The sequence below is a fragment of the Myotis nattereri genome (assembly GCF_964212035.1).
Source record: "Myotis nattereri genome assembly, chromosome: 14".
Taxonomy (NCBI): domain Eukaryota; kingdom Metazoa; phylum Chordata; class Mammalia; order Chiroptera; family Vespertilionidae; genus Myotis; species Myotis nattereri.
In genome coordinates, this window is record NC_138089.1 from 59,148,306 (window position 1) to 59,160,776 (window position 12,471).

A 12,471-nucleotide genomic window follows, 5' to 3' on the forward strand; every position below is an offset into this window, starting at 1 on the left:
TGATGTTTTAAAATAAAGACACTTTATTTACAGGTAATACAAAATAAACCACGGGGCAAGCTACTGTGCGGGGGAGGGGCAGCCCAGCACGACCCCCGCCCACCCCGGAAGAACTCATAGAAAAGACGTGAAGGGCAGAAGGAGTCGGAGCAGGGCCGGAAGCACCTTTGCTGACGGGGATGGGGCCTGCAGTCCTCAGCCGCCGTGGCCCCCGGTCACGTGGCCCCTGGCTGCTCCCTCACCTCCTGGGCCTGGCGGGGGTTGGGGGGCCCCGTGGCCAGGCAAGTGGGTGACGGCTGCAGGAGTGGCTGAGTGCATGGAGTAGGCGGGCGAGGGCTGGGGTTGGGGGGGCGTGGGGCTGGCTTATTGCAGTGCTCCCGCCAACTTCCTCCCGGCTCCGGTCACTGGTCACGTCCGCACCGTCCGTCCGGGAGCAGCTGTGCCGGGCGAGGCGGGGTGCGGGGTCCTCAAAGCGACGATGTTGTGGAGTCCACCACCTCGCGACCGTTGCAGACGGTGGGGACGAACTGCGAGGCAGACCCTAGGGAGAGGAAGCTGGAGATGGGGGCTGACCCCCCAGTCCTCCATCCGGGGCGGGCCCCACCCCCCGCCCCCCGCCCTCGCCTGTGCCCAGCGGAGGAGGAGTCGCAGCGGCAGCCCAGGGAGCGGCGCCCATGCCGAGGATCGGGTCGGGGGGGGGGGGGGGCACAGGCGGAGGGGGAGGCCGGGGCGGAGGCTGACCTTGGCCGAGGCTGGGGCCGGCCCTGGCCGCGGTGCTGCCGAAGCGGCTGGTGGGCGCGCGGTGGCTGACCACGTTCTTCTGCGGCTGGAAGAGGATGATGTGCAGCTTGGGCGCGAAGAGGCAGCCGAGCACCACGGAGCCGCTGAGGCTGACGGACACGCACATGGTGGTGGTCTGCACCTGCGGTGGGCGGGCCGTGGGTGAGCGGGTCCCAGGGGCCCGGGCCTGGCCCTGGGGCCCCCACCCGCCGAGGCTGCGGGGCAGGGAGTGGGCGAGAGGGTAAGCGTCCAGCACTGGGCCTGGGCCCGTTCGCCAAGCCCCGGAGGGTTTCTGGGAAGGCTGGGCACCACCGGCATCAGCCCCGCTGGGCCGTCTGCCCAGGGAGCCGAGGTACCAGCTGTGGGGTGATCATGCAGGGGAGCATGTACACATGGAGCGTGTGTGCACTTGTGTGTGCTCACGTGTGTGGAGGGACGCAGGTATGGAGGGCATGTGTGTAAGTGCATGTGTATCTGTTGGGCATGTGTATGTAGGGGGTGGGGAGTGTGTGCAGGGGCAGGTGGGACGAGGGGGGTATGTGCCAGGTGTACTGAGGTGTGCACATGTGTGAGTGTGGAAATACATGCATGTGTGTATACCGATGTATGTGTGAATACTCTGTGTCTCAGGTGAGTCCTTAGCCACCTGTGATGAGCATGCAAATCCTATGCAAATGCGGGCTGAGTGAGAGCCATTCCCGCCCCGGCCCTGCCTTCCAGGCAGGTGGCCCAGCAGGTGCACAGCAGCCAAGCCCAGCAGACCCTGGCCCCCAGCACCGCCCACCATACCTCTGTGCCGGGGGAAGGGCCTTTGCAGGGGCTCTGGCCTTGGTTTCCTGCTCCTTTAACTGTTAAGGTTGTCAGTTCAGACCCTGCTCTACACTCGCAAGCTGAGTGCCCTCAGGCAGAGGGACTGAACCTCCCTGAGGGTCCATGTCTGCGTCTGTAAAACGGGAGAGCCGCGAGGTTCACTCCAGCTGAGGAGTCGCCGAGAAGACCCTTTTCCCACTCAGAGCAGCTCCCTGTGGCCTCTGCAGACAGGCCTCCCTGAGCCCCGCCGAAGCCGGAAGCCACCACCTGGGGGCCACCGGCTGTGCCTCCCTCCACCGGTGCCCCGGCCACGGCCCCTGCCCCCTCTTTGCTTCTCTTTCCCTGCCTCCCCTGGTTTCATCTCTCAACCCAGAGGGACACAGCCCAGAGGGCACCACGCCTCACTGCACGGCTCCGGGGGCATCGGAGATGGTACCCTCTGGAGCTGCGCGCTCCCTGACCCTCCTCCTCACTGCAGGTCTCCACCTGCGCCTCTGCCTCCCTGCCCGCCATGTGTGCGTGCCTCCCTCCTCGACGCAGGGGCAGTGCCCACCCTCTGCTCCAATCAGCGCCCCCTTCACCATCGTCTCTACCCTCCCCCCCCGCCCCCCCCCCGCCACTGTCTCCACCGCACACCCCCCTCCGCTCACCGGCTCCACTCTCCCTGTTCAAAGCTGCCTTCCTGCCTGCAGAGCCCAGTTCAAGGACTCCTCCTCCACGAAGCTTTTCCTGCCCGGGCAGGGTGGCTCAGTTGGAGCAGTTGGAGCGTCGTCCCATACACCACAAAGTGGCGGGTTCCATTCCCATCCAGGGCTCATACCCAGGTTGCGGGTTCAGCCCCCGGTCGGGCGCATATGGGAGGTAACCATCCATGTTTCTCTCTCCTTCTCTCTCTGCATTTTCACCGGAGTCGTTGTTAGCCTACCCCGGGCGGCAGCATTTCCTGACTTGTCTCTGTCATCAACCCCCTGCTCACCCACTAGCCCCGGACCCTCCCCCCCTCCCCCGAACAAAGCCGGGGTCTCCCCTCTTCAGCCAACCTCAGCGGAGCAGGGCAGAGCCTCTGCTCATTGGACACAGTTCACACCCCCGTCCCCCGATCCCCCGCCCCCACCAGGGAATGAGTCCTCGAGTCCCTCTCACTCCTCCGCCTCCCGGGCCGATTCCCCAGGCCCCCCTCAGCCTTCCCACCTTCCTCGGGGTCCAGTCCCAGCTGGGCCACCACAAACTGTGGGCCGCCGGGGAGCGTTTAAGCTGTGGGAGCCTCCGTGTTGTCAGAAGGCGAACTGAGACCCAGGAAACAGGAGGCCCGGGGCCCCACCCCAGCCTCCGAGGGGGCAGCTCACCCGGTAGTCGCTGGAGGTGACGTAGAAGATGGGCAGGAAGGCCAGCCAGATGATGCAGGTGGTGTACATGGTGAAGCCGATGAACTTGGCCTCGTTGAAGTTCTCGGGGCACTTGCGGGTCTTGAAGGCGTACAGCGTGCAGAGCGCGATGAGCAGCACGTTGTAGGCCAGCGAGCCCAGCATGCTGGCGTCGCGGTGGTTGCAGCGCAGCGTCACCACCTCCCGCCGCTCGGGCGCCGTCTCCTTGCCCGTGCCCGGCGCCTCCACCACCAGCCAGGCCGTCACGATGAGCAGCTGCCCCGAGATGAGCGCCAGGCAGATGGCCACCTGCGAGGCGGGGCTGATGAAGCGCGGCCGCTGGGCGCCGTCGCGGGCGCCGCCGAAGATGCGCGCGATGCGGTTGGTCTTGGTGAGCAGGGCCGAGTAGCAGACGGCGAAGGCGGTGCCCAGGCCCAGGCGCCGCAGGGTGCACACGGCGGTGGAGGGCTTGGCCACAAAGACGAATGTCATGCAGTAGCACAGGAGCACGCCGCCCAGCAGGATGTAGCACAGCTCCCGGCCCGAGGCCTTGACCACGGGCGTGGCGTTGTGCCGCACGAAGACGCCCAGCACGAAGAGGGTGGCCAGGGCGCCCAGGCAGGCGATGGTGACGGGCCCCACGGCCCAGGCGTCGCCCCAGCGGATGTACTCCTGGGGCAGCTCGAAGCAGCCGGTGAGGCTGGCGTTGGGCCAGTAGCCCAGGCCGCAGTCGGCGCAGGTGAACTCGTCCCGCCGGTACTCGTAGGGCTGGCAGGGGATGCAGAGCCAGCAGCACACCTCGCCGGGCTGCACGCTCTTCACCTCGTTCCGCAGGCAGGGCTCGCTGCAGCGGGAGGCGGGCAGGGCGCCGGCCGAGGGCGCGGCCCAGGGGATGAGGCTGGCGTCCAGCGTCAGGCCTTCCGCCCAGTAGCCCACCTTCTGGTAGCGGTAGCGCCCGCTGCCCGCCCGCAGGTAGGTGAAGATGTTGTAGCGGCCGATGCCGTCGCCGAAGCGGTCGAAGCGGACCTCGCTGTGGGTGTCGGCGGGGCGGAAGGGGGCTGGGGGGCGGGAGGGAAGGAGGAGAGGGCTGGATTGGTGGGTCATCCTGTGCGGAACCCAAACCCCAGAGCTGAGGCCGGTCCTGTCCTTCTGACCCTCCCCCTCACACACGCACACGAAAGCCGGCCCAGCCCCCTGCAGGTTGGCTGAATGAGAGGCTACAACAAACCCCAACCCTAAGCCCCAAGTAGACCCCAATCTTAAAGCCCAGGCATTACCACACCTAAAGTCCACCGTGACCTCCAATCACAACTCCCTCAAACCCAGCCCCAGACCTAACCTCCAAGCCAGGCCCCAACACATTCCCCCTTCTCCCCTAACTTAACCCCGAGACCCCAAAGCCGACCCGGGCCAAGGTCCAGTCCTGGTCCCACTGAATCCCCCCACTGACAACCCCAGCCCCAGCCTCGCCAGTCCTAACAGTGGGAGCTGAACCCCAACCTCAGTGGTCCCCTTAACCACTGAGGGTCCCCCGAATGTGCTTGGCAGGCAGCTCACAAATCACTTCTACACCCCATGAACCTCAAGTCTCCCAGCCACACTCAAGGGGCAATTCCCTGGCATCCTGGGTCCCGGTGAGAAATCAGGGTTCAAGCAACAGCTGATGTGCTCGAGGCCCCGCGGGGAAGGGTGCAGCCTGGATTCCATCAGGTCCCTGAAACCCCTAATCTTGCCTCCGGCCTCAGTGTCCTGAACACCAGCGTGAGCCCCCCTCCGTCCCACCACGCCCCGCCGCGGCCCCGCACCCACATCCGCCGGCCCAGACCCCGATTCGCCCATCACTCCGAACGCCAATCTTGTTGGCATGGCTACTCGTCCTGACCCCAGGCCGGGGCTCCAGGCTTTGCCTGTCCCCCGGAATCCTTCCCAAAGCATTCATGTCCCTCAAAACTGGACCTTGTATTCGCATAACCTTTGGCTTGAGTGGAAAGTCAAGGTTAGAAGAGAAATTTCCCAGGAAAATGGTGGCATCGGGGCTCGCTCTCAAGCCGCCCTATTCTGACTCACGGCCGGTTCGCTGCCTGGGAACAGGCTGGGGGCTCCTGGTCCCTGCGCCCTGCGTGTAAAGGGGCCGGAGCAGGAGGGAGGCGCCCCAGCAGGAACCAGAGACCCTCCAAGTGCAGGGCCAGCCAGATGTCCTCTCCGAGGGGTCTCAGCAAGTGGAGGCTCGTCCTGGCTCCCGCTCAGGTCCTCCCTGCCTCCCATCTCTGTCCCGGCCGTGACCCCCGGCGAGTCCCTTACTTGCTGTTGGCTATTTTCATGGCCAAGCCACAGACCCCAACCCATGGGCCTGCTCCCCTCGCCCTCCACTGCCAGCCGCCAGCACCATTACCATCGAACTTGACGTTGAGCACGAAGTCCTTGTAGAGGCGCCGCCCGCTGACAGGCCGCATGGCGTCGCAGAGGCGGGTGGTGTTGGGGCAGAGGGCACGGTGCATGTTGTGCAGCGCGTGGGCCATGGCGTACACGGCGTTGACCACGAACATGATCTTGGACTCCTGCTCGAAGGGCACGGCCCGCAGGGAGTGGGCCGCGCAGTCCCGCCGCCGGAAGCTGCAGCGGAACCTCTGCTCCCAGAACTCGCGGAACCAGGGGTTGCGGCTGTTGTTCCAGGGGTCCAGGCCGCGGAAGTAGGCGGCGAAGTCGCCGATGGGGTAGGAGGCCAGCTCGATGGTGATGGCGCCCTCGGCGGCCCCCTCGCTGCCGGCCACCACGCTCTCCAGGGCCCCCCAGCCGTCGCTGGCCACCCAGGTGAAGCTGGCGTTGAGGCGCTGGGCGGCGGCCAGCAGCTCGCGCGCGTCCTCCGAGCGGGCGAACAGCACGGCCACGCGGGCGCTGGGCTTCAGCAGCAGCGAGCGCACCACGCCCTCGAAGGCCGCGTGGCTCATGGCGCGGCCCACCTTCTCCGAGGTGGCCACGCAGATGTTGCGGGCGCGGGCCTCCAGCTCAAAGGCCTCGATGCCCGTCTCGCCATAGTCGCCCTCGGACGCCACGGTGGACACGTAGGTCCAGTTGAAGAAGCGGAGGATCTCGGCCATGGCCTTGGCCTGGAAGAAGTCGGGGGGCACCGTGCGGGCGAAGTAGTCGTAGCGGGACTTGTCGCTCAGCTTGGCACTGGTGGACGCGTAGCTGATCTGCGGGATCTGAAACAGCCGCAGGAGGTTGGCCACCTGGGGGGGGGGGGGCGGAGAGGGCAAAGATCAGAGGCGGAGGTGTCCCCGCAGCTCTCCGACCTCGGGATCAAGTGTTCACGTGGTCGGCCGTGAGGTCACCCTCTCCCCAAAGACCCGGATCCTGGGTGCTGTGGCGTCCCCCACCGGGGACGGGGAGAGGGAAGACTCAGGCTGAGCCCAGGGCCCCGAGCCACCCCTGAGCTCCTCCGCTGGCCCCCTCAGACACATGGCAGTCGCAAAAGTGGGAGCCAAGGGAAGGCCCAAGCCGTGGGCGGGGAGAGGTTGGCGCTTGGCTGCACAGGGAGGCGGAAGGCGCCAGATGGCATCGGGGATGCTCAGGGCTCTCACGCCCTCTACCTGTCTGGGCAGTTAACCTTCCCAGAGTCAATCCCGGTGGAATGATGGGGAAAGAAGGAAGAGGCTTCCCAGGAAGGAAGACCCAGATCTGAGGGCCCCCATGGCCCTGAGAGCCCACGGGTGGGTCTCCCTTGGGCACCACCGGCTGCTACACAGCCCCTCGCCCACCCCGGCAGCTTGGACCTGTCCCGACAGTGCCGTGTCGCCAAGGACCTGGGGAGGGGGGGCAGGTGAGAGCAGGAGAGGCTCGGGGTCCGCAGGAGGAGGCCCAGGAGACCACACCCTCTCCACACCCACACATTCTGCTTCTCTCCCGCCGTTTTGCTCCTCGGGGCTGCTCCTGGCTTCTATCTCCCACCCCTTTCCAATCCGCAGAGAGATGAGCTAACAGATCCCAGGCCCTTGGCTGAGAGCCCCAGGTTCACATCTCTACGTTGCGAGGGCCTTGGCGTATGGCTGCCTCTCTCCAGTCTCAGCTTCCTCACCTATGAAATGGGTAATAATCATAACAGCCAGTACTGACTGCCCTTCTGACCCGCCAGCCCCCTGATACATGCTGGGCATGTATTACTTCATTAAATGCCCACCACAACCCTATGCCCTGTGAGTCCCGCTTTATAAGGGGGAAACTGAGGCACAGGACAGCGAAGTGGTGCCCAGAGTCACGCAGTGAGTGTGTGTGTGTTGGGGGGGGGCGGGGAGCCGGGATTCAAACCTGGAGCTCTGACTCCAGAGACCTGGCCATTGCCTCCTCAGGGCTGTTTCACCTCAGGTGTGTGTGTAGGGTGGGTGGGTGATGGGAGTTGATGTTTTCCCTGCACAATCTCTAAAACTGGGCCCCCCCATGTGACGGGGCACTTTCTCAGTCCCCCATAAAAAGCCACTCCCAGGAAGCTTCTAGTTCCTCCTCCAGGGCAGGGCAGGGCAGGGCAGGGCAGCCCTGAGGCCTGCTCAGTGGGAATCTGTCTCCAGCCTCAGTGTGAGCAGGCCCCCCCCGCCCCCCGCCAGTACCTGGATGGAGACGTCACTGTAGGAGCCGCCGATGACACCGGTGATGGCAGTGGGAGCATCGTCGTTGGTGGCATAGGAGCCGTCGGGGCAGACGTGGCGGGAGCCGTCGGCGCCCCGGCTGAGCGAGGCGCGCACGAAGTCCAGGGCCTGCTCCAGGGCGTACGTGTCCTTGGAGCAGGTGTCCAGTATGTGCGCGCCCAGGCGCACGCCCGGCAGCAGGCGCGGGTCGCGGTTGATGCGGTCCAGCGCGAACAGCATGGCCTCCAGGCGCTGGATGCCGCGGTGCTCGTTGACCGGCCCGCACTCCTCTGCCGGGCCGCCCTTCTGGTGCACGGGGAACAGCCCGCCCAGCACCAGGTCCCCCTCCAGCGTCAGCACCTTCTTGGCTGGGCCCTCAGCCCCAGCGCCCCACAGCAGCAGCGCCAGGAGTCCCAGCAGTGCTCCCATGGCCCCAGAGTGGGTGGGTGGGCCCCGCAGACCTGAGCCTCCAGGGGGTGAGGGCAGAAGCAGCAAAGGCAGCCAGAGGGGGAGAGGAGGAGCAGAAGCAGACAGATAGGAAGCAAGACGAGAGGGGCCCGGCTCCTGCAGAGAGAGACAGACAGACAGAGAGAAGCAGAATCTGAGAGCGGCTACTCCTTCTGACTCTGCGCCACCCCCCCCCCCAAACCGCTTTCCCAGGCACTCAGGAGCCAGGGAGGGGTGATGCCACTGACAAGGCTAGGAGCTCCCGGACACCCCTGGCCTGTCTCTCAGCCCTGCCCTGCGCTGGGGCTGGAGGTGGGCCCTGTGTCTACTCCAGACTCAGCAGAGAGGGCAGGAGACGGCACAGGAGACCCCAGCCAACACCCATCTCACCGCAAATCGAAGAGCGTCCCGGACCCTCACAAACCTCCCAGGACCCCAAGGTCAACAACTTCACAGCAGAGACCAGATGCGACTTACAGACGGGCCCAGTGCCACCCCGAGGCATGGCTTTCCTGACGGGGCCCTGCTGGCTGCGAGCCGGCCAGGGAAAGGGTGTTCGTCTCCAGCTCCTAGGGCGGCTGGCGCCCAGGTGAGCCCCAAGGGTCCTACCGTGGCCTCTGGTTCTTCAAAAGCCACCCCGAGCCCCCTCCCTGGGGGAGTAAGAGAGACCCTGGGCGCTGCAGCTAGGCAGCCAGGAGGCCCCAGGGAGGGACGCCCAGGTGGCCCCGGGTCCTAAGGCAGCAGGGGATGTAGATGTGAGGATGCCTGTGTCCGTCGGGTGGGGACAGCTCGTCTGGTCCGAACCTCACAGCCGTGATCAGGGCGAGGCTTTCCCACCTGAGCTCGGTGCTGAAGCTGAGACTTTGCCTCCGCTTTCTCTCCAGCTCAGAGCCCAGCAGAAAGTCATGTCTCCAGCCTCCCCACCCTCAGCCAGGGTCCTGTTCCCCCTGCCCAGTCCTCTCCCCTCTGCACCCATCACGCGCCAGCTGCCCTCCCAGACCCCTGCCCCACACCACCGGCTCACGCAGTCACGCAGCCTGGGGAGCTGGGAGAGGGGACTGGAGCCTGAAGAAGGGCAGCAACTCGCTCCAGGACCCAAGTCCTGGCCACGGAGGCTGAGCACGGCCCTCTGCCCCTCACCTCCCCAGGGCGGACCTGCTGCTGGTGCCAGGGTGGGGGACTGGGGTCCTGTGGGGGCCGAGAGGGAGGGGAGCAGGGACCCAGATGGGGGCTGAGGCCCAGACCTGTCAAGACCACGAGCCTTTTACAGGGGCGCCAGGGACCAAACCCCCAGAGGAGACAGACGCTGCAAGCAGGCAGCCCCCGGGGCCTGGGCCCCAAAATCCGGACAGGGAGCGATCCAGCCCGAGAGGCTGAGACAAAGATAGAGGCACAGACAGAAAGACGGACCAAAGGACGGAGGAGCAGGGGAACGAAGCGAGGGTCGAGAGAGCGCCGTGCAGGGCGAGCGTTTTCTGGGGAAGGAAGGCGGGACGCCTGGGGCTGTCTTCCCGCTTCTGGGTGCCCCGGCAGGGACGGGGCGCCCCGAACTCGGGGCCCGCGGGACACTGGGACGTGGGGTCGATGCGGGCGGCTGCAGCCACGGGCTCACCCTACCTGCGCGCCCGGCTCTGGCGCGGAGAGGAACGGAGAGAAGCCAGGGGCGCGGGTTCAGGCTCCCACTTGCTCGGTCGGTCGCCAGCTCGGCGGCTGTGAGCTCTCCGCCCGCTCGCCCCGCCGCTTTCAATGCTGCCGCCCCGCCCCCGGCCGGCCGGCCCGCCCCGGCCACTCCCCCGTCCCTCCCCACTCCTACCTCCCGCTCCCCCCCCCCCCCCCCCCCCCCGCCAGACTCTCCACCCATGCGCCGCCTGCTTGAACTCCCGGCCGGGACGCCGCCCGGAGCTGTCCGCCTCGCGGTGCTGAATCCTCGCCGCTCCTGCCAGGCGCTGGACCCGGCCCTTGGCCCCTCCGCCCCGCGGTCATATCCGCTCCAGGGAGCCGCGGGCAGGGGGCGCAGGGCTGGGACGATCACTGAGCCCCAGGAGGAGGGCAAGCGCTAAGGGTTCCCACCTGTGGGGCAGTGGGGCTGGCCTGGGGTCGCGGGGTGAAGGGCAGGTGGGAGAAGGGTCAGGGCTTAGACAGGTCTGTCCCTGTCCTCACATCCCCCCCCCCCCACACACACACACACACTCGGGGCGGGGGCATGTGTCTTCAGCCCCATGTGGGAGCTGGGGCCTGAGTCACCCTGAGGAAGGGATGGGGGGGCGGTCAGAGGAGGTTGGGGCCTCCTCTTCCTTCCTGCAGATGACCTTTAAGCTGCTACCTCCCTCATCCCCCAGCCCTGACCCCCACTGCAATCCTCACCTCATGTGCAAAGGGGGAAGGGGTACTGCAGGCCAGGGACTAGGTCCACCCTGAGGGACACGCTGGTGCTGGCAGGGGCACCTGGGAGGGAGAGGACTGGGGAAGAGGCTTCTGAAACAGGTGGCCACGTGGGAGGGAACGGGCTGGCGCCTGAGCAGAGGGAGGACAGCTCTGGACCCTCCTCCGGCAGCAGAAAGGGGAAGGCGGCCCAGGTACCGGCCCAGGGCCACACGGGGGACGAGCTGCAGCGCCAGCCTGTGCTGAGGGACCTGGGGAGGGGCCCGGAGGCACAGGCACTAACACGTGCGAGGAGCACGGCATCCCCACCCGCTCCCCTGGGCTGCCCTTTCTTCCACAGGTATGAGCAGAGGCAAGGCTCGCTCAGACACATGCTAATGAGCACACGCCAAGCCCAGGCCCTCAGGCACACGCATCTACGTGTGCGTGGCAGTTGGGGGTAGGGGGGTGTCGGCATGGAAGGACAGGCTTTTGCCTCAACACAGAAACCTGATGCCCCACTGCTCTGGAAAGAACACAGCTGTGAAACACACAAACACATCAAACCCCAACCAACAAACTCCATGGCTGACGGGAGGCGATGGGGCAGCGGGTGCGGGTTCAGAGCTGTCAGACAGGCTGCGGAGGGAGACAGGCTGTCTTCCCGTGCCCGCTGCTCTCACCTCACCTTGCGGGCTGGCTCAGGGACTGCTCCCTGGGGTGGGTGAGCAATGGGCCAGGCCTGAGCAGAGCGGTTGACAGCAGCAGGACGCTGAGGTGAGAGGAGCCGCACAGCAATCCCAGCTCGCTCACCAGGCGGCCTCACAGAAGACGCCGGGCGTTAAACACAGCGCCCGCCCCATGGCAGGGCCCCCAACAACGGGCTGCATGCACTGCACGGTCCCACGCAGCACACGGACACGCAGTTTCACACCCAGCCCTACGGAGCTGCACATGTGGATGCAGTCATACATAGCAATACATGTAAACCCAAACACTGTGCTGTACATGCAGATACAGCCATAACACACAGCTTTATTTATTTTTAATATATTCTTATTGATTTCAGAGAGGAAGGGAGAGAGAGATAGAAACATCAATGATGAGAATCACTGATCGGCTGCCTCCTGCAGGCTCCCTGCTGGGGATCGAGCCTGCAACTTGGGTTTGTGCCCTGACCCTGAATTGAACCGTGACCTCCTGGTTCATAGGTTGATGCTCAACCATAGTGCCATGCCAGCTGGGCCGTAACACACAACTTTAAATGTGGACACACATATAGCTGTACACATGGACACAAACATATGGTCATACAGCACGTCATGAATAATAGAGCCACCCTTGAGGCTCGTTCAAGCTGCCCTCTGCCCTGTGTGGACACACACAGCTGTATTCATGCAGACACACAGAAAAAGACAACTGTACATGTCAACACACAACCACACACACAGCGGTCCAGACACAGCCACACACAGAGAGTAGCGTGTGGAAAAAGCCCCCAGTGATGCTCCCAGCAGCCAGTCTCACACCCGGTCACACACAGCCATCCACACGACACAGCCACCTCCAGCACATCACACCCTCATGCCCACTGGGCACAGCCTCCCCAGCAGACCCATCCATGGTCACACACAGAATCAAAAGCATGAGCACGTGTGGACACGCACACAGGCAGGCACACAGACGCGGGCGGGCACAGCAGGGACACCTCACCTGCGGGGCAGATGCCAGCAGGAACACAGGCACACTTGAGCCACAGTCACGAATGCTTCCCTTGCAGGCAGGCAAAGGCAGGCTGTGAGCTCCCCACTCCTGAGCCCGGGGGCACCCTGTGCCCAGTTCCCACCCCCCTCATCCTGCTCTTCAGCAGCCTAGGGAACCTCTGGCACTGCTGCAAGGGAGGGGCAGCTGCACTGGGGCCACAGAGCAGGGAGTGGAAGGCCTCCCGAATTCCTGTCTGCCCCCCACCCCAGGGTGCTGTCCCCCCTTCCTCTTCTTGGGCTGGGGGTGCTCCTGCCCACTCCCTACCTATCTGCACAGGGCTCCCCAAGGTAGAACACACACACACAAATGCACAGCACAATCCCAGG

General features: G+C 65.4%; 1 protein-coding gene across 3 annotated transcripts; it reads right to left on the minus strand.

Moving 5' to 3' along the window:
• GRM2 (glutamate metabotropic receptor 2) lies at nucleotides 1–9,784 on the minus strand. 3 transcript variants are annotated; one of them, XM_081106627.1, is made up of 6 exons: nucleotides 9,638–9,784; nucleotides 7,556–8,137; nucleotides 5,347–6,184; nucleotides 2,937–4,012; nucleotides 742–922; nucleotides 1–555 (listed from the first exon to the last, which is right to left on the minus strand). In XM_081106627.1, exons 2-6 carry the CDS (start codon nucleotides 8,000–8,002, stop codon nucleotides 542–544), a joined length of 2,556 nt encoding a protein of 851 aa, XP_080962753.1. In that variant the 5' UTR covers nucleotides 8,003–8,137; nucleotides 9,638–9,784; the 3' UTR covers nucleotides 1–541. The 3 variants fall into 3 exon arrangements, with proteins under 3 accessions (XP_080962753.1, XP_080962751.1, XP_080962752.1); XM_081106625.1 differs by having other exon boundaries at nucleotides 1–541; nucleotides 9,638–9,735; XM_081106626.1 differs by lacking the exon at nucleotides 9,638–9,784 and having other exon boundaries at nucleotides 7,556–8,219.
• Between the last annotated feature and the right edge of the window lie 2,687 nt (nucleotides 9,785–12,471).